At 54.6% G+C, this 23,590-nt stretch overlaps 1 protein-coding gene across 4 annotated transcripts in view; it reads left to right on the forward strand.

The window, feature by feature from the left end:
* Positions 1-23,590, forward strand: part of RUNX1 (RUNX family transcription factor 1) — a 202,437-nt gene that overhangs the window by 130,137 nt on the left and 48,710 nt on the right. For all 4 annotated transcript variants that reach the window (XM_037127183.2, XM_037127186.2, XM_037127184.2 and 1 more), the window contains one exon: positions 12,740-12,844. In XM_037127183.2, coding sequence (XP_036983078.1) covers positions 12,740-12,844 — 105 coding nt within the window. The remainder of the gene's footprint in view (positions 1-12,739; positions 12,845-23,590) is intronic.

The following is a 23,590-nucleotide window of genomic DNA, read 5'->3' on the forward strand; positions in this document are numbered from 1 at the left end:
CAGCCACCCACCACCCCTTTCTGGCCAGCCAGCTTGCATTCGTCGGGGACAGAGACCATCAGCCAGAAAGTGCCTGCGAGAGAAATCGTGGTTGAGTGATTTTAGAGCTTCCTGTTTCAGCCCCGAGCATCAGAGACATAAACAGAGATCCGGCCAAGGGCCGCAGGGCTGCTCTGGTTCTAATAAATCAGCGCTGTATTTTCTTTCTGCGCTGGCTGCCGAGGGGCAGCGAGGGTGGAGATGCTGGCTCATGGAAGACGTATTCTGTGTTTCTTGTTTTTATATTTTTTAAAGAAAAATGACTTGTTGAAAAGAGAGATGGTGTCTTGTCTCACGGCTGTTTTCTTTCCTGCTGATGATTATAACGCAAGTTCAGTTCAGCGAGGGGATGTTTGTGCGCGGCCGTGGGCTGCCGACGTGGAGGGGCGATGTGTGTTTGAAGGGCGTGTTGGAATTGCAGCCAGAAGGGTGCGCGTGCCCGCGCTTCCACTGGGATGACTTCTTGGGTCAAACTGTCACTGAGGGCTAAACCCATGCTAATAACAGCTTCTCATTTGAAGCCCAGATAAAGCAATTAACAGAAATTGGTGAGCAGTGTGGGTTTAATGAGCTGCCTGTGAATGCTCTCGAACATGCCAGTTTCATTGGCTCCCTGGCGGGATGTTGGGGAGAACATGACTGCTGAAGGCTTCTGAGTTGATGCAGACACGTGAGTGGAGGTGGGTGGCGCCTGCCCTCCCTCCTGGGCTCAGAGGTGAGCCCCGCACTCAGCAGAGACGCGCCTCCATCTGGGCGCAGGCCTGAGTGATCCTGGGTTCCCTCAGCACAGAGCAGGGATCCCACCAGCACGTAGTCCAGTCTCTCTGAGCCCTTTGTCGGTGGGCAGTGCACCCCGCTTAGGAATTCCGTTTCATGTCACTGCAGTTTCTCAACGAGGGCTTCAGGGGACCCTGTAAATCATAAAGTACTCCCCTCAACCTCCTTTGGGGGGCCTCAGGGGCCTCTCTGCTGCGGGCGTCCGAGGCGTGAGCTCCAACTTCCTCGGTAAGGAAGCGTTCATTTAGGAGCCACTTAAGCTGCATTTTTTCTCCAAGAAGACGTTAGTAAATTTCCTGTTTATTTTGCAGTTTAGATTAATTCCTGCTTTTACCCTGAGATTAAGACTGTCATTAGGTCTGCGGGGTGAGCACAGATGGAAGAGGCCTGTTACCTGCCCCAGCCTCCAGATCCCAGGAAATTCCTGCGCCTGGTACCTGGGAGGCTGGCCGGCACCCTCACCTCACGGGTGGTGTGTGGCCCTCACCGAGTCCCCGTATGCAAACCGGGGAGCCTTGCCCAGCTCAGGCAAAGCAGTGCGCAGGAACAGGCAGTTTGCCATTGGAGCCCTCCTGGGATTCCAGCGCAAAGGCCAAGGGGGCGGGGCTGCGTGGGGGGCGGGGCTATGTGCTGAAGTGGGCCTGTGCCTTGCTAGGTTCCCCTTGGCTCCAGGCTTTGGTTTGGGGGTTTTTACAGATGCTTTCCCTTCATTCTGTTTGAAACCACTGCATGGAGCACAGTCAGTGTCTATCTGTCTGTCTGGAAATGATAAATAACGAGGATGGTCTAAACTCAGAGGGCTCTATCTGCCTCTTTAAATGGAATGTCGGCAGTACCCACAATGTCAGGTCTTTCCAGATGTTCTACCTTCATCATCCTCTCTGAAACCTCAGGGCAGGGACAGTTGGGGCCTTGTGTATCCATCTGCTCATCATTTTTGGTTGTTCAGCTGCACTTGACACTGAATGGTCTATTAGTTCCAGTTGCACAGAGTACTGCTTATCAGTTTTGTGGTGGTCTCACTCAGTGGTTCCCAGCTGGGGGGACACCAGGCAATGTCTGCAGATAGGCTTGGTTGTCACAATTGGGGTGCAGGGGGTGCTCCCGGCATCTAGTGGGTAGAAGCCAGGGGACCCCGCTCCTTTCCCCTCCCCCCTCCCGCCACACCAAGTCCAACCCAATCCAGTCTCAGGCCGAGGTAGTGAAACGCAGAGAAGCTCCATTCTCCACGTAAAATGCTGTAAAACGTTCCCTTCACCTCTCTGCGCTAATGCTTGCTGCCTTGCTACCACACTTACAAAAAAAATTCTATTAAAAACTTCACACACAGTAAACACATAAAATTAGAGATGATCCCTGAATAGGAAAGTCTTCTTAAAAATATGAAAACACACCTGTGTTCTGTGCGCAGAGTAGCAAGGTCCTCCCCCATTCTGGTGGTGGCAATGTGGCGTTGCAGGGAGAGGGGGGCTCACAGCAGTTAGCCCCTCCTGCAGGAACGTCCCACGCGCTCAGCTCCACAGGGACCCTCAGAAGCAGTACAAGTGCTGCGCTGGGTCCCCCCCGGGGTGCGCGCCCCACCCTTCAGCCTGCCCAAGGCTTCGGCGGAAGGGCTGCAGATCCACTGATGCAGGAACATGAATTACTGTGTGTCTCCAGGAACTAAAAAGTGCTGAAATCAAGGCCCTGGAATGCCATTAACAGACACCCAGCAGGCACTTGAAGGGGTCCGGCTGGCACGCCTGGGACAGAGCGGAGGAGACCCGGAAGGATACAGCGCTGAGAGGCTGTTTGCACTGGGCAGATGGGCGGGGCCCCTCGCTAACCCGCTCCGCCCGCCCCCACGTGTTAGCGCTGCCATCGCATGTCTGCTAAAGAGATCCAGGAAAGGTAGCTTGGGGAAAGCATCTGAAATCAGGTCCCCTGGGCGGGCTGCTGCAGGTCGGAGGCCCTGACTGTGTCCCGCAGCGGTGTCCGCTTGTTCACTTGTGCTCTGTGCGGAGACCCCTACTCCCCACTCTCCACTCACATGTTTCCTGGAAGCCCCCACACCACAGAGCACTCCCAGATACGGCAGGCATCCAACTGTGTGAGAGTTAGTGATGCAGGTGGAGTTCGTGGGCGGAGTCAGAGCCCTGGACGCAGGAACCCATATCTCACCTGGATGTGCTTGGCATCTCTGGGGAAAGAGCCGGAGCAGCCACGGCAAGCGTGGGGCAATCGGTGGTACCAGCGCCCTGCAAAGGTAGACTCCTGAGAATTCTCGAACCGCAGAAGATCCAGCTCCTAACCATATAGTCTCTTCAGTAACTAGGTTATCTGACACAGAATGGGGACTCACGACATGCTGTCATGTGAGTGACTGCCCCAGTGACTCCCCCTAGGCGGTGGAGCCCCTGGCCAGCCCCCAGGCTTTAATGGATTCTCCCCTGAGAGCAGAGTGTCCTGCCTTGGTGGCCATCAACATTCAAGGCTGACCATCCTAGTGGTGGTGTTCTTGGGGGGCCATCCCATGCAATGCTCAATGGTCAGCCAGTCAGCAACATCCCTGGGCTCTAGTACAATGGCCAGTTGTGCCCCTTTTCAGCTGTGACAAGCAGAAATGTCCATTGACATTGCCAGCTATCCCCTGGGGAGTGGGGGGATCACCCTGGTTGAGAGCACTGGCCTAGAGCTGTGTGCCCCGGGGCAAGTTGCATGACTTCTCTGAGCTCAGTTCTGCCTTTGTCCGGATCCTGGATGGGCCGGGCAGCACTGGTTGCCTGAGGTGAGACATACTTACGGCGTTCCTTTGCCTGGTAAGACCTGTCTCTGTGTGGTGCGGCACTAACTTTGCAGAGAGAACAATGGAAGGTCTGTGAACCCACCACACACAACACTCAGGACCTCCTTTTTTGTGTGTCTGCAGGGACTGTTTCTGGGAAGGAACATCAACCCTTCCCCTTCCCCTTACCCCTATCCCTGAGCCCCACAGAGCTGTCAGGTTGCGAAAGGGTTATGGGCATCGGGCACTGAGATTTCAGATTAGCAATGGCAGAGATGAAATTAAATATGCATTGTAATTCGAAGCACTGCTTTTCATGGGAAAAGAAGTTCTCCCAACGTAGCCCTTCCCACTCTTTTGTGCAAACATTAGCGGCATGCAAATATTTATGATTCGTACATGCCCCTTAATGCCGGGTCCTACTCTAACAGGAAGCACTGCGCTTCCACAGAGAGGCCGAGAATCCCTGCTCCTGTCACTGGGTCCACAGGCTGGCTCCCAGCAGCACTGCATTCTTCCTGCTGCAGCTGCGGGCTCCACCCAGGTGCAGGGGAGTTTATGGTGGTGCCAAGGCAGCTGGCCTTGGACCGCATGGCAGGGCATCCTGGCTGCGCCCCAGAGGCCGTCTTAAGGTGGTATCTCAGCATCCATAGAAACTGCAAGTGAACAGCCTTGCACATTTTTGTTTTTGTTTTATTGCATTCTGGCCAAATCCATGGGCCCAGGGCACAGCAAAGCCATTGGGTGCCAGTTGATGTTTCTCTGATTTAAATAGCAGAAGAGAAATATACGTCTGTCATGAACCCTCGGGTCTTTGGAAGAAGTGGCGCGCTTGCAGGACTCACTGAACACGCTGGCCTCAGTGTGCAAATCTGTGCAGTGGGCATGCCAGGGCTTTTCGTGAATGCCTCGAAGGGCCGTCAGGTGACGTGTATGCAACAAGACTTCTGAGGAGGAGCTGCCGGTCCCTCTGTGCTGCTCTCCCTTCTCGGTGAGAAGGGCACAGGAGGAGAGGTGAGAGCAGGCAGGAGTTAGCACGTGTCTCGCTGATTCAGAAAGTTCAGAGCTTCGCATTTTCCACCGTCTGCTCCTCCGTGGCCAGGAATTTGTGTTCCCTGATCCTGCCAGGAAGCTTGTGCCGTGCGAGTGCCTAAAACACAGCAGGAACTTCATCAATATTCATAAACACAGAGGGATAATCATTCCAGACGCTCACCGGGCACTGACCACAGGGTGGACCAAGTGGTCCCTGTGCCCATGGCTGAGTCTCTCACAGGCTTCGGACCCTTTCCGATCAGGAAGCGGAGTGTCTGTTGCTATTTTATTACCGCTGTGGCCTATCCTCAGAGGTGGTTTCATGAGGGCATTTCATTCATTCATTCATTCACTCATGAGTTCATTCATTCATCATCAGATAGACACAGTGCACCTACTGTGTGCCAGGCACTGGGCTGGCCTCGGAGCTCCAAAGCCCAGCCAAGAGAAGCCACAGCCTCAAGGGCTGGAAAGGGGCTGACAGTGAAACAGGCCATCGCTGCTCTGAGTGGCCAGCCCCATGGTGAGGGGATAGGTGTGGCCTTGTAAAGAGGTTGGGGGTCTTCCTGGACAAGCTGTCATCTCAGCTGAGACATTGGAGGGCGATGAGGGAGCTGCCCAGGTTGAGGCATGGAGACGATTGTCCCAGCAGAGAAAGCAGAGCAGAGGCTCAGCCCACCTGCAGGCGGGGCTGGCAGGGACCTTGCGTTGCCTCCGAAATCTGCTCTAGTCTGAATGACAGGGAGAGCCGCCCACGGATTGGAGTGGGGAGTTGACACGATGAAAATGGTGGGAAGATACCTAGATGGCAGACTGAGGAATGGACAACTGCCTGGAGGGTGTGGGGGCCCAGAGGCCAGTCCGGGATGGAACCCCCCCCCCCTCACTGCTGTGCGACAGCTGCAGGCAGCGCGTCTCCAGCTTGCCAACGCCCTGCCTGGTAAATGGCCCTACACCAGGAGGTCAGTCCCCTGCGCCCACCTGCCCTCACCATTTTCTATAACCGCTGCACGGACATTAAAAGCTGGTCAATGGGACCTGAGGACCCCCAGCTACCTTCCCTTCAGTATGTCCATCCTTTGGGGCTCTCTGCCACAGGCTGGTGGGGAGGGCTGCCTGTTTATGGGGCACTGGTGTATAGGTGAAAGCAGAGTCAAGGCTGGGCCTAGGCCAAGGGAGGGGGGAACTTCGGTCACCTGTCCCCTGTCACCCTAGCCCAATGAGTAGAGACAAGAGAATTTGGGTGTACCAACCAGGAAGTACAGGGCCAGTGGGTGTGGCCTTGGCCCGAAGAGCCTGTGAGTTCAGGCTCTTGGGGGTGCTGGTACTTACAGGATTAAAACTTGGTTCCTCAACCAGGGTACTCAGACCCGTGATGCCAAAAGAAAAAGGAAGACCGGAAAGGAACCGCAAACTCTGGGGAAGGGAAGGGCAGAAGTGCAGGAAGCACCGTGGTTCTCGGTTCATACATACTCCTCGTGAGAAGAAAGGCCTGCCCATCTCTGCTTTGTGAGTCTGAGCTTGCACCGCGCCCCAGGGAGGGGAAGCGCTGGCGAGAGCAGATGTCATGAAGAACCAGCTGTTGGGAAGTGGTTGGATCCATCCATCGCACGTTCCTTCATTGCCTCGGATCAGAAGATGCAGGGGAGAGCAAAATGCTATCCCCGTCCTCGAACCACTCATGTTTACAGTGAACCTCCAGAGAGAGCACTCGGCATGGTTTTGGCCTCCTCTGAGTAAAGACAGCTCTGTTTTTCAACCGACTCATCATTGCAAACAAACGCTATTTTTTCATGGAAAACTGAGTTCTGTATTTTAAGCACCACCCTTGCGCCAGTGGTTAGGGCCTGGCGTCCGCTCGCTGCCCTGGTGGCACAGGTGGAGAAGGACGTCTGCAAACGCAGCACTTTGTGCACAGGTGGCTCGGTTTCAACGTAGAGAAACCAGGAGATTCCGAGCAGCTCGGAGGATCCGACCCTGTTCAGAAATCCTGTGTAAATGATTATACAGCTCTGCTGTCAGAAATAGTGGCAGGTGTTTGGGTAAGGAAATGGACGAGGAGCAAAAGCATGAATTTTGGCGGTTAGGTTGTTCCAGTGGAAAAGTGAGAACTATAAATTTGTGAAAAACTCCCCAAATTCAGATTCCTTCTAAAATTGGAGGGCACGTTAATTCTAACACTGAGTTTCCATGATCAAAATTAGACCTGGCAGCATGCAACACAGGCAAAGGAGAACTCTCCGCACATCGTTAGGAGCCTTTGGGATTTCCAGAATTTGCAAAGACCGGTGCTCTCGCCTTCCCTGGCTTCGCTGGTTTCAAAGAGCCACTTTCCTTTTTTCCTGTGATTCGTCCTCTCTGGCTCTCTCGGGTGTCTCAATTGTGAGTACAAGTCTTTTCCTGCAAAGGTGCTCGAGCAAGTGAAAAACATTGAGACCGAGGTCCCTCAGCTGTCCAACCTCTGGGGCAGACGACCTCTGTGAGTGCGGCCTCCCCTTGCGTGACCAAGACAAGGTTCACATCCCACAGAAACTGTCCCGAAGGGAGAAGGTGACTCGGGTGCAAACCCACACTCAGGAGAGGCACAGACAGGGAGCCCGGAGTCTCCGCAGCCACTGCAGGTGGACCGGGCAGGGCCGACAGCAAGAGGCCCGGAGAGAGAAGATGGCCCCTAAGACACAGAGGCAAATAGGACATTGCCATGGTGGGGAGGGACTTCTAAATATGTTATTTGCTCCTGGGCAAGAAACGATGGAGTCGCGTTTTTACCTTCTGTTCCTCCCGCCACCCCCGGCCCGTTCGGGAGCAGTGGGCTTCTGCAACAGGCCTGAGGTTTAGCCACAGGTGTGGCGGGGAAATGGCATGTTCAGGCCCGTGGCTTTATGAGACCACAGCGGCTGCAGAAGGTCACCAGCCCTGGGGCCCGTAAATGTGAAGACTAACAAAGCTCTGGCCAGGCCTCCTGGCAGCGTGGCCATGGGGAGTGTGTCCGCGCAGCAGGTGTCCGCCGCACTTGCTGTGACTGCCTTCCCAACTCAGGAAAGCAGTTCGTATTTTGCTGTGGCGTTCACACGAACACACGGGCACCGAGGGGGCGGCACAGGTCCAAAGAGCCCATCAGCCAGCCACACTCATGCCTGACAAAGGTCCGCCAGCTGGCGGGGCAGGAGTGGACTTGAACTTCAGGTTCAGCAGAAGGCACAGTTTTCCTGACAGGTCCTTCTTCGGGCCCCGCTCCACCGCCGTGCAGAACTCTAGCGCACCCCCCAGCTCTGAGCGCCAGCGCCCCCTCACAGACTACGCTCAGCTCTGGGCCTGTGGGATCAGATTTGTTCGGTGACTGTTAGGTTTGTATGTGCTGCCTCCTGATTCCACTGGACTTGCCCGTCCGCACTGTGAGATAGGAGGACTGCCATGACTCCTGTTTTGCAGGTGGCAGAGCCTAGGCCCCAGAGAGGTTAAGTAGTTCTCCTGAGGCCACTCAGCATGAGGGGCGGCACAGCCTAGTGTCACACTGTCCCCTAGGCACCCGGGCATTCCCCTTCCTTGGGCTTATATGACCAACTCCTCCCGTCTGCTGCTTCAGGCCCTAGGTCATAACATGCCCTGTCGGCTCTTCCCACCTGTTATTCAGCCCTTGGGTTTGTGCTTCTCTGCAGTGTTCTTCCGGAGCCCAACCTCCGGCCAGGACCCAGGGTGAGAAGGGAGGTCTCAGTGCCCCCCATTCCTTAGCTTTCTCCTCTGTGACTGCCTGTGCTAGGCACCTGCGACCCTATGGCATGGCCCCTTGGGAGCCGAGCCTTTCAGCAGCTCACCCATGTCATCTGTGCACCAGCCTGGCCTCTGCTTGTCTCCTGGGGCCAAAGTCAGGGTCGAGGGAGCCCTGAAGCTCCCTGAAACAAAGGACTCGGCTCTCTCTCCGGCAGCCCCACCGCCCACCCCTGCCTTTGGACCTGCAGAGCTGACGGGGTTGTTATGTCACAGATCTGCTCCCCTGTCCTCTTCCCTGACTTCTTCCGCGTTTGGCTACAGCTTCCTGAGAAAAACACTTGAGAGCCTTTCAGGCCCCACACCCACGCACTGCAAATACCAGGCCCATCGGTCATTTGAATGAGACAATTTGGCTAATGACACATGTGCTCCAGGGCACAGCTACCAGGGCTGCAGGTGCGGCCAAGAAGGGCCGGGTCCCCGCAGGGATGGGCCAGGGTGTGGCAGGGGGCGGAGCGCAGGGCCCGGGCCTGCAGCTCACCACATCAGACCCTGTGCCCACTGGCTGACTACGCACCATGGTCAAGTTCAGAAGAAGGAAAAGAAGTGGAGGCAGCATTGTCCCAAGGTGGGAAAATGAATGTCAGTACGAGGCAAAGGGCAGACATCCTGGTCAGGGCAGGAAATGAGCCCGTTGTGAGGGGAGCTGCCAGGACCACTCCACCTTCGTGGGCTGCGTTACTGCGGCCAGAACGCCCCACCTAGTCCCTCCGGCCAGACACACATTTCTTGTGACTTTGCCTAGAAAGATGGGCACGAACAGCAGAATCGTCATCGCCGGTGGTGGTTTCACACACATTCGCTCGCCTTGGTTGAATTTTACTCCCGATGCAGTGGTCCCGTCCGAGGTCACGAGGCCCCACGAAGCCCTCAGCGGCCGGGAGCCCGACTTCGGCTCAGTGGGAAACTGCTTTTGAACTATAATCCAGGCTTCCGGTCAGCGGTCAGGCACAGTGTGGGAGCCTTGGGGGGGCAGGGCTGTTTCCACTCTGGGGGGCTGTGGTGGAGTGGCAGAAGGTCCCAGAAGTCCGGATTCCTGGGCGGGTGCCTCTGGGGGCGCAAGTGGAGATTTTGGGCCTTGTGGTGGTAATGTGGGGGGCAGTGGGCATAAAGCTGGAGGAGGGGCTTCCGCTGTGTGTATGAGCTGGGTGACTCTGGGCAGATGCTTTCATCTCTCTGAGCCTTTGGCTTTGCTGCCTGTTCATTGAGAACAGTGAAATCTCTCTGGTTAATTTCATGAGCCTGCAGTGAGAACCAAGTGTCTGAAAGGCTGTGAGCTCCACTCAGACCCCAGAATGCCGATGACAGGCAGATGGCGATCCTTTGCTGTCATTTAGGAAAGCAGGGGCGGGATGACTGTGGGAGGGGACCGTCCCGAGGTAAAAATGCAGCAGTGTCTGCAGAGCCGGAGAGCAGATGTCTTTGCGGTGCCAAGACCGGTGTCTGTGCTGGGTTACAGGGTGTTCCCTGAAAACCCATGCCCACCGGCAGCCTCAGAATGTACCCTTATTTAGACACAGGGCTTTGCAGATGTCATTGGGTTAAGGCAAGGTCCTTCTGCTTTAGGGTGGGCCCCACATCCAGCCGCCAGTGACCTTATAAGAAGAGGGAGGTTTGGGGACAGGGACACACAGCAGAAGATCACGTGATGATGGAGTCTGAGACTAGACTGAAGCTTCCAAAAGCTCAGGGAGCCAGGGCCGCCCGCCACTGCCAGAGCTGGGGGGAGGGGTGAGGAAGAATGGTTCTTCCGAAGAGGCTCCAGAGGGAGCGCGGCCCCACCAACACTTGACCTTGGGCCCCCGGCCTCCAGAGCCTCGATGATAAAGTTCCGTTGTTTGAAGCCTCCCAGTCCGTGGCAGTTTATTGCAGCAGCCCTGGGAGAGGACGCAGGAATGTCACAGACTGGGAAATGCCAGAGTCCAGGCCACCGTGGAAGCAGGAGGGCTGGAGCAGATGGGCGCCCAGAGGGCTGCTGCCGAAGATGAAACCAGAGTTGCAAGTGACTGTGGAAGTGGCCCAGGGACCCCCTCACAGGACAGACCAGGAAACTGAGATCCGGAGTCAAACAACTTGTACATGAGCTCAAGCTCCCTAACTCCCACCCACTCCTGTGCCCCCCCGACCCCCCCTACACACACACCTGGTCAGTCACTGGGGCAGTGTCATCATTCGTGGCTTGTGCCCCTTCCTTTTTCATGACACGCCCTCAAAAATTGGGCCCTGGATAGAGCCAGGATGGATTCACTCATATGAGCTCTCTGAACCTCCCCCCAACCCGACCCCCCACCAGAAGCCCATTCCACTGCCCCCCTTTCTCACCTTCATGTGGGGGGCACAGTGGATATAGAACATGACCGTTGTCCTCAGGCCTGGCAGCAATGAGCCTCATCCCACAAAGCCTGCTGGTCACTCAACGGGGAAGACTACGTCCCAAGCAGCCCCAAACAGCCACAGATGGGGCTCTAGTCTCGGGGAAGCCCACCTGGAAGATGTGACACCCGGAGAGTGATCAGGGGCCGGGGCCGGGGGCCCGGGAGGTGGCTGGAGGAAGAAAGCGTGCAGGGCAGCCATGCCGTGGCTTCTGAGGGGTAGTCTGGGCAGTGAGGAAGTCTAAGTGCTGGCAGTGGGATTCAGGCTCAATGGCAGCGGTAGTAGCTCTGGCAGGTTGTTAACGGAGAGGGGCAGGCTGGCCAGAAGGCTCAGAGGACCGTGGGGATGGGCCGCTCCCAGGGCTGCAGCCGCCTCCGCTCCTCTGGACAGTTCTTCGAAAGCCACCCACAAATGCGAGATAGGCCGTCAGTCCGGGAGCTCGCCTCCACTCGCCGACCCCCTCGCTGGGCCTGGCCTGCAGCCTCTCCTGCCCACCCCTCCACATCGGCACAATGCCAGCGTAGAAGACAAGTGGGGCCGTCACCAGGTGACATTTGAAGGATGTGCTGAAGATGGCAAATCTCTAAAGGCCAAATGATGATTCCCCAGGTCCCCGCAGAGAAGGCCAGCTGGCCGGGAAGCTGAGCTGGGGCCCTGGGCCTCTGGCCGGTTCCCTCACTGCTCTGGCCCCTGGTGCCCCCCTCACCCTGCCTGTCAGGCCGGCCGTGACCTTGGCTATAAAGCAGCTTTCACCATCTATCACTTAGCATTGTTCTTGCCATAGGCTTTACATAGACAGAACGCCAGCCCTTGGGGACTGTTGGGTGGGGTTTTGCATGATCAGGAACTGCTGGGTTGCCGTGGCCAAAGGTGCGCTCACTGAGCTCTCTCTGGAGGCTTCTGCGTGGAATGTGCCGGCAGCTGCTGTCACTGTGCTCGTTTCCACGTGGGGAAGGAGGACAGGGTGGTGTTTGGGGTGGTGTTGGGCGTGAACACGGGACTAGGCAGGCGTGTTTGGTTTTCCTTGCATTTCTTCCTGGTTGCATTTTATGCTTCATGATTAAGAGGAGAAACTGTTGGATGGAGCATCATTATGTTGCAGAAGGTCTGACCGCCGTGCCCGGTCAGACCCGAGGGTCCTGTTATGGAAAACAGAGAAAGAGAAATAATAAAAGTGAGCACAACATACACTCACACCCTCAGAAACTGTGCACAGGATACAGTTCTGATGGCCTTACTCACAGAGACCCCTTTAACCTCCCCTCCAACGTGTCGGGTGGGAAAAGTTCCACGTGCGCCCTCTGGGTGAGGGAGCTGGCCCCAGGGAGTAAGTGTGAGTGAGATGTCCAGACAGACAGTCACGCACACAGATATGTGGGCAGAGCCTCCTGAGTCTCAGTCCGTCGGCTACACACCGTCAAGTCCGGTGCGGACTGCGAATTTCATTTGGCCAGTCCCTTCCGTGTCTCTAACACCACCTGGCATTTAAAAATAATATTTAAAATTAATGTGCATTTTGTATTTTTGAAATAGAGGGAATAATTTTAGTTTAGCCTCAAACTTAGGAATTCTTTCTTCCTCCTCAGCAGAGTAGACCACCGGCAAGGGGAAGGCAGAGCCGGTGTCTTTTACCCCTGTTTTGGCCCAAGTGTGTAAAAGGGGAAACAGGCCAGGGGAGGAGGGGACAGCATCCCCTGGGGTCTTGACTCGAAAGGAAACAAATGCAAATCTATCGATCCTGTGTCATCTATTGATGACTCAAAGCCACGTCACTATGTGAAGTGTTAGATCCGGACAAACAGCACAAGCGTACATTTCAGAGTCTAAGCAAAGCCAAACTCAAGGGCCTATTGGAAAGCCAGTAGCTTGTGCTGAAGCCCGGCACCTCCTCCAGTTCAAGGGCAGGAGTGGGTTCATGGTCGCTGACCCGGCAGACTGTGGGCTGCCCCTCATTCCTCCATGTCCTTTTGTGTCCAACAGGGAAGAGCTTCACCCTGACCATCACCGTCTTCACAAACCCACCGCAAGTGGCCACCTACCACAGAGCCATCAAAATCACCGTGGATGGACCCCGAGAACCTCGAAGTAAGTGGGCCCCCTCGGGGCTGGCACACCATGGGGCTGGCACCCTCAGGCACCAGGGACAGTGTCTTTGCAATGCTTGGGTTGGACTGGCGTCCCTCGAAGGTGGCTCAAACCTCTGCCGGAGGCGGGTGTCAGGCCTCTGGGGGGAGAAAGAGTTTTACCGCGGATGCTCTGGCTCCTCGGAGGTGCCTCTGAGCACTCTGCCCTCGCCGAAGCACCCCTTAGAGGACCGCAGGAGACCAGGCTGACCCAAGTGCATGGTGGGACCCTTTCGGGCTGTGTGAGGCTAAGGACCAGCCTCCGCTTCGTGGTGGAATGCAACAGGCTCAGAAACAAACAGCGAGTGGAAGACAGCACAGGCACAGGGGTGGCCAAAAAAAGGCCCGAGGGTCTGAGTGGGCCGCGAGGGCCTGATTAGCATTCTCGCTGGCCTTTTATTCCTCTGTTGAGGCTGGAGAAGAAAACTATGAAAATGACCGTTTTCTTTCTGCGGCACGGCTCGGAATCTTATTACAGGATTGTTCAAAGCGGAGTGTGGGAGGGGGAGGAGGCCTGGGTGGGAAGCCAGTTAATATAGAAAGATGGCGCCGTAGAAAAACGGCTCCGATGAGGGCAGGTTTCTAAAACGGAGCCGGGTTGTTTAGTCTGCAGAAGGGTGTCTTCCTGGTGACTTAATGACTATCTTTGAGTAAACACGAGTGGCACTCTTTTCCAAACCACACCCTTCCCGGGGACACAGGCTGCGTCACAGTCCCCGATCCGTAGAGGGAGCCGTACGGCCCTGCCCGGCACCTGTGTGCCCCCAAACCATAGTGGGGTCCCCAGCGGGAAGCTCATCCTCTCTTCTCAGCAGGGAGAGGTTCAAACGCAGGGCTCCCTGCTGCTCCTGGAGGTGGAGATGCAGGGAGGCCAGGGTGTGGGGCGCAGAGACAGAGGGTCCAGGCTCCGGCAGCGAGCGGAGTACAGTTCTGGCTCAGGCGCGTACCCCGCTGCAAGTGCCCATCCGGCCCTCTGCTCCTCATCAGCAACACGGGAGAGCAGTGAGGCTTCTGTGGAGGAGGGGAGGGAGCGTGCCTGGGGCAGAGAACCAGCCCTGGAGAGGTCCCCACCTGCGGCTCCCTGGCTTTGCTGGGGGCCTGTCCCAGTGAGCACTTCCTCACTGTGGGGGCACCCCTGGGGCGAGGCGCTGCCTCTGCATGTCACCCCGAGATCAGGGAACCTTGAAGCAGTCTTTCCTGCTGTCCTGACCACAGCCTCCTGGCTGGCCGACCACTTACAGGAACCGCCCAGGGGTGGCCTCGGCTTTCTCAAGGTCCCGGAGCGGGAAGAGCCCCTGGGTCCCATCTCCCACACTCCATGATGCTGTCCCCATCTGACCGACTTTTCCCTGCCACCTTTCCCTGGCCCTGCCCAGACTCAGGAAATTCTGAGACCCGGCAGCAAACCCCAACTCCAATTGATCTGCGAAAAGCAGGCCAGACGCAGAGGAACACACAGTGACACCCGCACCCAGAACAACTGTGGCCGCTTCGTAGGTCTCCACAGTAGGGATGGCGAACTGAGGACGGGGAGTGGCCCTGCTTTAAACACGGCAGGCGCCTTGGGCTGTCTGTGGCGGGCCCAAGAGGAAGCAGGCTTAGAGTGTAGCCAGGCCCCGGGGTGGGGAGCGGGGCAGGGAGCAGCTGTGACGTGTAAGGAAATCGACTGTGAGGGGCACTATTTTAGTTAGAAAGGCACACTCAGGGCTGTAGGGTCTGTCTTCACCAACAGTTCCTGGAGGAACAAGCCTACACCTCGTGACCCCTTGTATTGTATGTACCCCGACTTCTGCCCTCCCACATATAAAACAGGGCAGGTTTTGCCCCCTAGCTAGTATCTTCTGTGATGTTCAAAGCACCTATGCGGTGGCTGAGATTCAGAAACTAGTGGGCACTGTGACTCTTAAGAAACCCCCGTGAGAGGGGGAAAGTTCACAGCTGCAGTGGCCAGCGGCCCATCCACATGGAGCCTTTCCTGCCCAGTGGAATTTAGGGTCAGGGAAAATTAAATTAAATTAAATTAAATGAATAATTATGTGCATGATATGAAGAGGTGTTTTAGGCTCAGGTAGATAGTCTCACATTTTTCACAAGTGGCTTCTAGAAAGAAGCCAAAGGCACGTAGACTCCCAGGTCACTGGAGTACATGCCGGCTTTTCTCTCCAGCTCTGTGGCAGGGGCGGGGCCGGGGGCGGAGCACAGCTTCTCGATTTAGTGTGCAGTTTTCCTCTTATTTGCCTGCCTTGATTCAAGGTGGGAAATACTTCTTTTTGATGAAACTGTGCTCACCGCCACTTTTTTAAAAAGAGCATGTTAACCCTTTTTTCCAGCTTTACTGAGCTATAACTGGGACAGTGTATCAGTTTAAGGGTTACCACATGACTCCGTACACAATGTATTGTGAAAAGGTTGTCACAGTAAGATCAGTTAACACGCCCACCCCTCACATAGTTACAGTTTGCCGAGAACCTTCACGGTGTGAGCAGTTAGGCGCGCCCCAGGGCCGAGTGCAGTCCTGTTCCCTGCAGTCCCCACGTCCCCAGGACCTGCTCCCACAACCGGAGGTGTGTGCCCTTTGGCCAGCTTCCCCCATTTCCTCCCCGCCCCGGCCCCGGCAGCCAGCAGTCTGTTCTCCATTTCTGAGTGTTCAGGTTTTCAGATTCCGCCCGTGAGCGAGATCACCCAGTCCCTGCCCTTCTCCGGCTCAGTTCTCTCACTTAGCATGATGCCCTGGAGGCCCAGCCATGTTGGGCTTTCCTCCTTTTTATGGCTGAGTAATATTCCATTGTGTAAGATAAATACACACACACTACATTTTCTCTGCCCCCTTGTCCATCGGGAGGCACTCGGGTAGCTTCGGCGTCTGGGCTGTCGTGAATGCTTCACAGTCACTTCTGACGGAATGTCCAGAGAGGCTATTGTGTGTAGACCAGGACGCCGCCACCCCCGGCAATGCCAAATCTAGGGGGTAGTGAGACCTCCACTGTCCCTTCTTCATTTCCGTGCTCTGAATTCTGGGTAATTCCTGCCAAACGGCCCTGGCATTGCCAGGTCAAATGCTTTTTTGAAAAGGTCTCTCATTTCACAAAGGCAAAGCCCATGGGAGCTGGCAGGGGCCTGAGGGCCCGACGGTGTCACAGAGACAGGAAAGCAGCCCCGGGGCAACCGAATTATTCGCCCAGATTGAAAGGAATTGCGGGTGGCGGAGGTAGAAACACAGTAAGGAGCTGCTGATAGCTGGTCCTCTGCTCTTACCCATCCGTCTGTCTGTCGGTCCCTTGGTCAGCTCTCCAGTCTGGCCTCTACTGAACTCTCGGGCCTGGCCTGGGCCACCTTGGGCCTGAAATAAGGTTTTGGCTCCGTGGACGTGGCACAGGCCTCCCCTCCAAGAGGCTGCGTGGAGAGGGAAGTGGCTGTGTGTCTCTGACAGTGCAGAGCCTTCGCCTTAAAGCCTGGGGAACCGGCACCGGCAGGAGAGCTCCTCTCATGCCACCCACCACTCCGGTAACTGACAGAAGGACTTCGAGCCAAAGAGCGTGCTACCGCCGCCGGCAGTTGGCTGGGCTGATGGGAAACCTGTAGTTTCAGGGAAGCCGCTCGTGGGGGGATCCGATTTATTGGGGAGAGGGAGTTCCATCGGGAGGTGGTCTCGCCCAGGGTCCGTCCGCACAAGCAGCAGTGGGCTGTGAACCGCTCGGTGGCTTGCTAACACACAAAACGATCGTGTTTTCCTTAAGCTTGAAAGGTAGATTGAAGGGTTTTTTTGAAAAGAATGTTTGACAGTTGTTTTTATGTGGTTTTGTATATTTGGAGGACCTCATGCAAAGCTGCGGCCTGGTCCATGTGCCTGGGATCAAGGTTGCGTGTCTGTGCGGGGATAACACTGAGGTACCAAGCTGCCTTCTCTGCAGGGACCCCATGAACCATCTGAACCTGTGAATTAGCTCAGTGCTGGGCGGGAGGATATTTTGCTAAGTCAATGGGAGGAGGGCGAGCCCTGGCACAGGTTGGGGGGGGGTACCAGGGCAATGGGGTTGGACAGTCATCCTGATGTCATGCACCATCGTCACCTGTCTAGCCAGGAACCTGTTGCATCTGGAACTCTGAGTAACCTAATTAAAAACCGAAAAGGTTAATCAAACAGACACGGGCCATTTCTGGGGCGCCGCCTGCCCATGGGCTGAAGGAGCCCTTCACAAGGATGGTACTGCCCTCAAGTGTCATGACAGCGGGTGACGAGGAGGCGCCGTTACCTAGAAATGGGAACATGCTATTTTCTGGGGCCTAGTTTTTGACACCAACCAACTTTTTTGTTTCTTCTTTTTCAAATAAGGAGTTACAGTTGAAAACAGGTTGATGGGAGGGCCCAGCTCTCCACCTCTCAGTCTCCCTGTTGAGGACTTTGTGGCCATTGCATCAACAACAAATGTCATTTTCTTCTATGATTTTGAGTGTAAATAGCAAACCGGTAATATACATACAGAGGAGAAACAGGATCTCTGTATAATAAATTGCAAGTGTGTTTTAGGTGAAAGGAGGTCCCTACGCACTTAGGATGATAATGGGCCTAAAAGCACTTAAAATCCAGTTTACCCCAAAAAGTGTAGGATGAGAAATGTTTGCAGACTGCTCTTGTGATCGACTAATATACAGCTATTTTTGGACATGTTATTTTCTCTTAATCATAAAAACACCTAAAAACAATAACAGCTCACTGCGCCGGTTGTTTGCCCAGCACTATTCAGAAAAGTGCTGGCCTGTGTGAGCTGAGACCATCTTTGCAGGAGCAGGTGTAAGCAGCGGAAGCAGGGAGATTTAAGCCTCTGGCCAAAGCCCCACAGTCAGTCAGCAGAACGGAGACAGCGCAGCCCCCGCGCCGTGACCCGGCGTCTGATTTTCAGGGCGGCACCGGTTATTCCGAGCTTCCTCGTATTGACATGTCTGCGTCAGAAATGTTTCAGTAGGAGAGTTTATTGCTCCAACTCTGGTGCAAATACAGCTTTCTTGCAGAAGGCAGAGTCTCGCCACCTTGGCAGTAGTCATTTCTGTCCCTACAGGAAGAGGCTGGCGGTTTTCCTGGTGGGGCTTGGGGAAGTGTCCGGGTGGGGGGCAGCTTCGCTGTTACATATGCGACGGCTGGTTCCACGTCCTTGCCAGGGTCTGCCTGCTGGCCCCGCCTCCGTGGAGACTTGGGGGTTGGGGTACACAACCCACACCTCTTCCCTCAGTGCTGCCTGCAGGAATAATATGACAAAAATGACCGCCAGGTGAACAGTTCCTGTTCAGTCCCCCCTTGGCACATCTTCCTAGACGGCCCATGTGCACAGCACGCAGCCCAACATGGGGTGACAATTTGTGTCCTTCCTGTCCCTGAGTGGTCAGTGGAATGCCAGGCCATCTCATAGGTCTGTGATCTCAGGGTGGCCACTTCGCCACTTTGTCACTTTGCTTGATGCGTCACCATCTTCCAGGTAGTGAGCAGCGCTCTGCCTAATGCCTCTTCCCTTAGAGTTTTCACATGACAGGTTTGGACTTAAGTTATTTCTAGACAAAATCTCGATCCACGATAGAAAAGGGGCATGATTCTTCCTTCCCTCCCACTCGAATAGAAAGCAGGAGACAGACAGGCAGAGGGTCAGTGAGGAGAGAACCTCTGCCCTTCTGTTCCTCTTCCCACGTTGAAGGGCCTTTTGGTGCTGAGGTGGACCTTCCAAGGTGACTCCCACTGGCACTGTCCGGCCCTTAGGGCCGAGTCCCCAACTGCCTTAGGACCAGCAGGAGACGTTCTTAAAGCCTTAATTACAATCCTGCCTAAATGAGTCTAGAGAATTGGGGAATCTCTTTATTATTTCAGTGGTATCAGGGTAAACCAAGAAGAATTTTATGTACCATATTTAGCTGTGTATAAGGTGCACTTTTTGGCCCAAATTTTTTTGGGGAAAAGGAGGATGCACATTATACATGTGTTAATTCTGCATTTATATAAATGTTTTTAATTCTTTTTATTTATGCTTATGCATTTAAATTGTAACTCCAGAAAGCAATAATGATATCCATATACAAAATAATATCCTGAAGTATGATCATCAGTTTTGTTTCTAAATAGAAATAAGTAAAAAATTTAATGAAAAAATTAAAGAGTTTTTTTTTCCTGAAAGTTTGAGCCAAAAATGCAGGTGTGCATCATACACATGAGCACATCATACATGGCAAAATGTGGTCCCTCGAGATTCCCCTCCAACCCTCCCCCCTGTGGTGGGTTGAACACCCGCAAAGGTCCGAAAGGGTCCCTGGAGCAGATGGGAACGTCAGACCCCAGAGGGCATATGCTTCTGCCCCAGAAGCAGGCATGACCCCCCTCGTGAGCTCGCTGAGACCTGGGCAGACCTGTGACTCCTGGAAAACTAGACCTGCCTTAGACAGAAGTCAGAAAGGAGGGGCGAAGTTCCTTCCCAGTACCAGTGAGGCCCCAGGAAACGATCCGGGCACCTTCTCAGTAGGGTCAGGAGAGAAGAGACGGAGAAATCACTACCTGGCATTTCTCTTTCATTTGGGACCATAGCAAACCAGTATCCCACCCCTGAGCTCCACCCCACTGAGGGCAGGATGCAGATGCTGACATCACAGCCCTGGCAGAATGTCCTGTGCTAAGCGCTAAGGGGATGAACAATTCCGTCTGCATTTAGGCTTCAGTGTCTCCAATCAAAACGCGTAAAAGTCTCTGGATCCTGAACTGGGGGACCTGGGTTTCTCACTGGCGCCTCCAGGCCAGTGGGTGTGAACACAGGCAGTTCAGTTCCTTTACCCTCTTTCCTCTCCCCCCGGACCAGGCAGTGGAACCAGATAATCTCTAAATTAGTTCCCACTTGGAAAAGGGGACAACAAAAAAATGTTGTCAGGACAACCGAGCTATTTATTGGTCCCCCACAAACAGGGCCCCCGAGGGGTCAAGCTCCAGGGGCCCCGGTCCTGAGTGCACTGGCCTGCCTGTCCACATGACCCCATGTCACACTCGAGGTCTCCTTTTTCTTTGTAGTAAATTTGTAAGAGGGCTCTTATCGTTTATTTTTGAAATTACCTGGGTATGAGTATAACTCACTTAATTCCCCGCAGCCCTGATTGCACAGCCGTCAACTTGCAATTACAGGCGGGGCTGAGGTGCTGCGTGGGCGACCGTCCCTGGGGGCTATGGCCCAGCCGAGCCTCCATAAACAAGGACGGGGGCTGTTCTCACGGGGCTGGAAGGCAGCGTGGAAGTTTGGGAACCACGCCTGGGGCAGGAGGGGACAGTGGGGACGTGCAGCAAGGGCTTGGAGAGCCTTTGGCTCTAAGAAAACTAAACAAAAAAAACTGTGACCCCCTCCGTTTAAAAATGCATGAAGCTGCATAACATTGCATCTTTTTAGATGCTTAATTAAACATTTATAAATTTTGATTTCTTTTTTCAATTTTCCTTTTGTATAGAGACCCAATCCAACGTCTTTTCTGGCACTTTTAGGGACCCTTTCAATGCCCTGGGCACTGCTGCTAAGCCCTGGGGCTGAGGTGGCCTTGCCCCCAAATGTCAGGCCTGGTGGAACCCTCTGCTTCGGGAAAACCCTGTCTGCGTCACGTGCAAGTTCGTGTTTCGTATCTGACAAGTAGGTTCTTTCCAAAATATGCGTGGTGCGGTTGTAGGAGAGGTTCTTCCACACTGTTGTAGAAAACCGGCACAGAGTCCCCTGAGGTCCAGGCGAGTGCCGCTCACCTGTGGGGGGTGCAGGGACCACCAGCACCCCCAAGCTGTGCAGCGGTGAAAGTGCACTCACCCTCGGAGTTTCTGAAAGCAACATGCCTCTCTGCACTTGTTCCGGGTGGGGTTTCGTTCTGTGCGCATCTCTCTGTTTGGTAGGTTTTTCTTTGCGCACCCCCCACCCCACCCCAGCCACCAGGACTTTCAGTGGCACACTGAAAGTGTATTTTCTCTTAATCATAAAAACACCTAAAAACAATAACAGCTCACTGCGCCGGTTGTTTGCCCAGCACTATTCAGAAAAGTGCTGGCCTGTGTGAGCTGAGACCATCTTTGCAGGAGTAGGCATGAGCAGCGAAAGCAGGGAGAGAGCAGCGGAAGCTGACCTCAGTGCTCAGAGGTCACCGTAGGGCACTGGAGCGCCTCTGCTGCAGGTGCTGCACCCTGTGGTCTGCTGCCTCCCCCCGGCGGCCTAATGGAGCAGCCCCCTACAGGAAGGCAGAGGGTGAGGTCCAAGGGTGCCATCCAGTTGCATTTTGGAGAGAACCAGAGCTCCAGCATGGGACTCCCCGGCAGCTCTGGGAGCAGGTGGTCCCGGTTCTGTGCGAGACTCCACAGCAGGTGGGCGGACCCACAGCTGGTGGGTGGGTTGCAGAGGCAAGGCAGTGGGTGTCTGGGCTCTGGGACGGGCTCAGAATTTTTTCTAAATGTGAGCCACTTTCCATTTTTCACTGTGAAAAAAAACTTTTTGAATTTTCCCGAAGGCTTGGGTTTTTCCCTGTAAAGCTATGTGGCCAAGAAAGCCATGAATAAGAATTGAATTCAATGAGTCTCATAATCTCCACCACCAACACACACACACACACACACACACACACACACACACACACACACACACCCCTCCCCCCACCCCGAAGATCAGCTTCAGCCATTCCAGTGCATGCCACCCCCCCACACGAGCTCTGTGTCCAAGCTCATCAGGCGAACTTGGGTGCTCCCTTCTTTCCCCTGTTTTTTTCCTTCATAAACAATTTGTTTTAAAGCTTTGCTTTTTTTCTGTGAAAGGCTGGCCGTAAAGGAGGGGTAAACTAGGCGCAGTCTGTTACTGGGCCTTCCACCCGCATTACCAGACACGTCACAAGACACTGACATCTGGCTGGACGTGAAATGACTTCTTCAAAGTGTGACTTACGTGTGGCCTATTTATATCAAGTTCCCCATACAACTAAGTCACACAGTGTTACTCGGAAAATTCACTCTGGCCAATAGCTAAACATTCTGGAGATGAAAGACAAGGTTTTTTTTTTTAAAAATGTAAGTACCCAAAGCAAATGGGTTTTTTCCCATTTGCCTGGTTTTTTTTTTTTAAAGGAACACAATCAAATTAATCTGCCAAGTCCCCACTACGTGAGTTTGTACTTCCGTCAATTCCACGCACGCAGGTCCCACGGAAGCTAGTGTTGACTGACTCGGACATTGTCCCTGACATCCCCCAGCCTGCTCTCACACCCCGGAGTGTGCAGCCTCTGAGATTCTGTTCGGTTGGGTTTGGTTTGGGTTCGCCACGGCTTGGAGGTGTTCAGCCTTCTGGTCCCATGAGGTACAAAGTCCATGTCTGGAATAAGCAGTGTCTTCAGGACTAGATACATTCATGGCGCCCTTTGGGTTTGCTGCTGATCTCCTCTCACTTTCACTGACCTCTGTGGCGCGGCGCCTCCGGGATCCCTCCGGTGAGCCACGGGGAATGCGCTCGGTGATGTCTTTGCTGTCGTTTCTGACACTGCTGCCAGGGCACACCCAAGTTCCAGAAATGAGGCGGAGAGGCTGGGGGCGGGAGGCGGGAGTGGGGAGCTGAACCAAGCGGGTGCCACACCTGGCCGCCTGCCTCCTCCTCCCTGGGGTCCCTGTCCCCATCTGCAGAGTGGGCTTAGGGACACCTGTCTTGCTGGGGGGCTGAGGACTGCATGAGACAGAGAGGCAGACTGGCGGGGTTGTTGGCCACTCCAGGGCAAGAGAACTGGCTGCCGGGTCCAGCCACACCCCTCGCCCGTGGTCAGCAGGCCTCCCTGTGCTCGGCGTCCTCTGGGGGGACCAGAAGGCGGTACCCCGCATCCGGGAAGCATCCCGTGTGTCTGGATGGAGCAGCACAGGGGAGAGCAGCACGTGCCAGGCACAGAGGGGCCCCTTACACTTGGGCTTCTATTAAAGCGCTGGCCCAGGGTGCCGGCCCCTTTCCCTCACGTCTCAGCCCTTCCCAGGGGCAACTCCTGGAATTCGGCCCATGCTGGGGCCAGGTATTGGCCACGGCCAGCTTACTTTAAAAAAAAATCCTGGCAGATTGGGTCCTCGGAATACAATACAATAAGGGCTTTTCTTTCTTCTTTTTCTTTCACCCTATCTGTTACTCATTCCAACGCCCGAATCACTGAATCAACTTCAGCAATGGATTTCTCACTGGAGCAAAAGCCCATTGCCCTGCTCCCATACAGAAACATGGTCTTTTTTTGTCAAACAATGGTTTTATCGAAACGTAGTCGTTTCCTAACTGGACGTTAGTCCTCCTGCTGCTGGGGGACCTGGCAGGACTCTGAGCACCTAGAAGCTTCCTCCAGGTCACCTGTAGGGTGGGGGTGGTAGTGTGGGCTCTGTCTAGACGCACAGGGTGGTTTGGGGTGAGCCGAGATAATACGCAGGAGTGGGCAAAAGCAGGTTTACCGTTGTTCTAAAAATAACACAATAATTAATAAATAAACGATACTGCAAGAGTAGGCCCTGTGTTCCGCATCCTGGCAACTGCAAACCTACCCTTGCCCGCCCTGTACATCAGGGTGCAGTCTGTCAATCAGCTAATGTGATAGGTGGGTCATTAGATTGTAGGTAATAGAAACCTTTATTATAATTGTTGCTGTTGTTGTCACATGTGTGTGTTGTATAAAAATCTGGGGGATCCTACGTAAAATACTATTGGCTTCGTGA

The sequence above is a fragment of the Artibeus jamaicensis genome, unplaced genomic scaffold (genome assembly GCF_021234435.1).
Source record: "Artibeus jamaicensis isolate MK-2021 breed Jamaican fruit bat unplaced genomic scaffold, CSHL_Jam_final scaffold_474, whole genome shotgun sequence".
Classification (NCBI taxonomy): domain Eukaryota; kingdom Metazoa; phylum Chordata; class Mammalia; order Chiroptera; family Phyllostomidae; genus Artibeus; species Artibeus jamaicensis.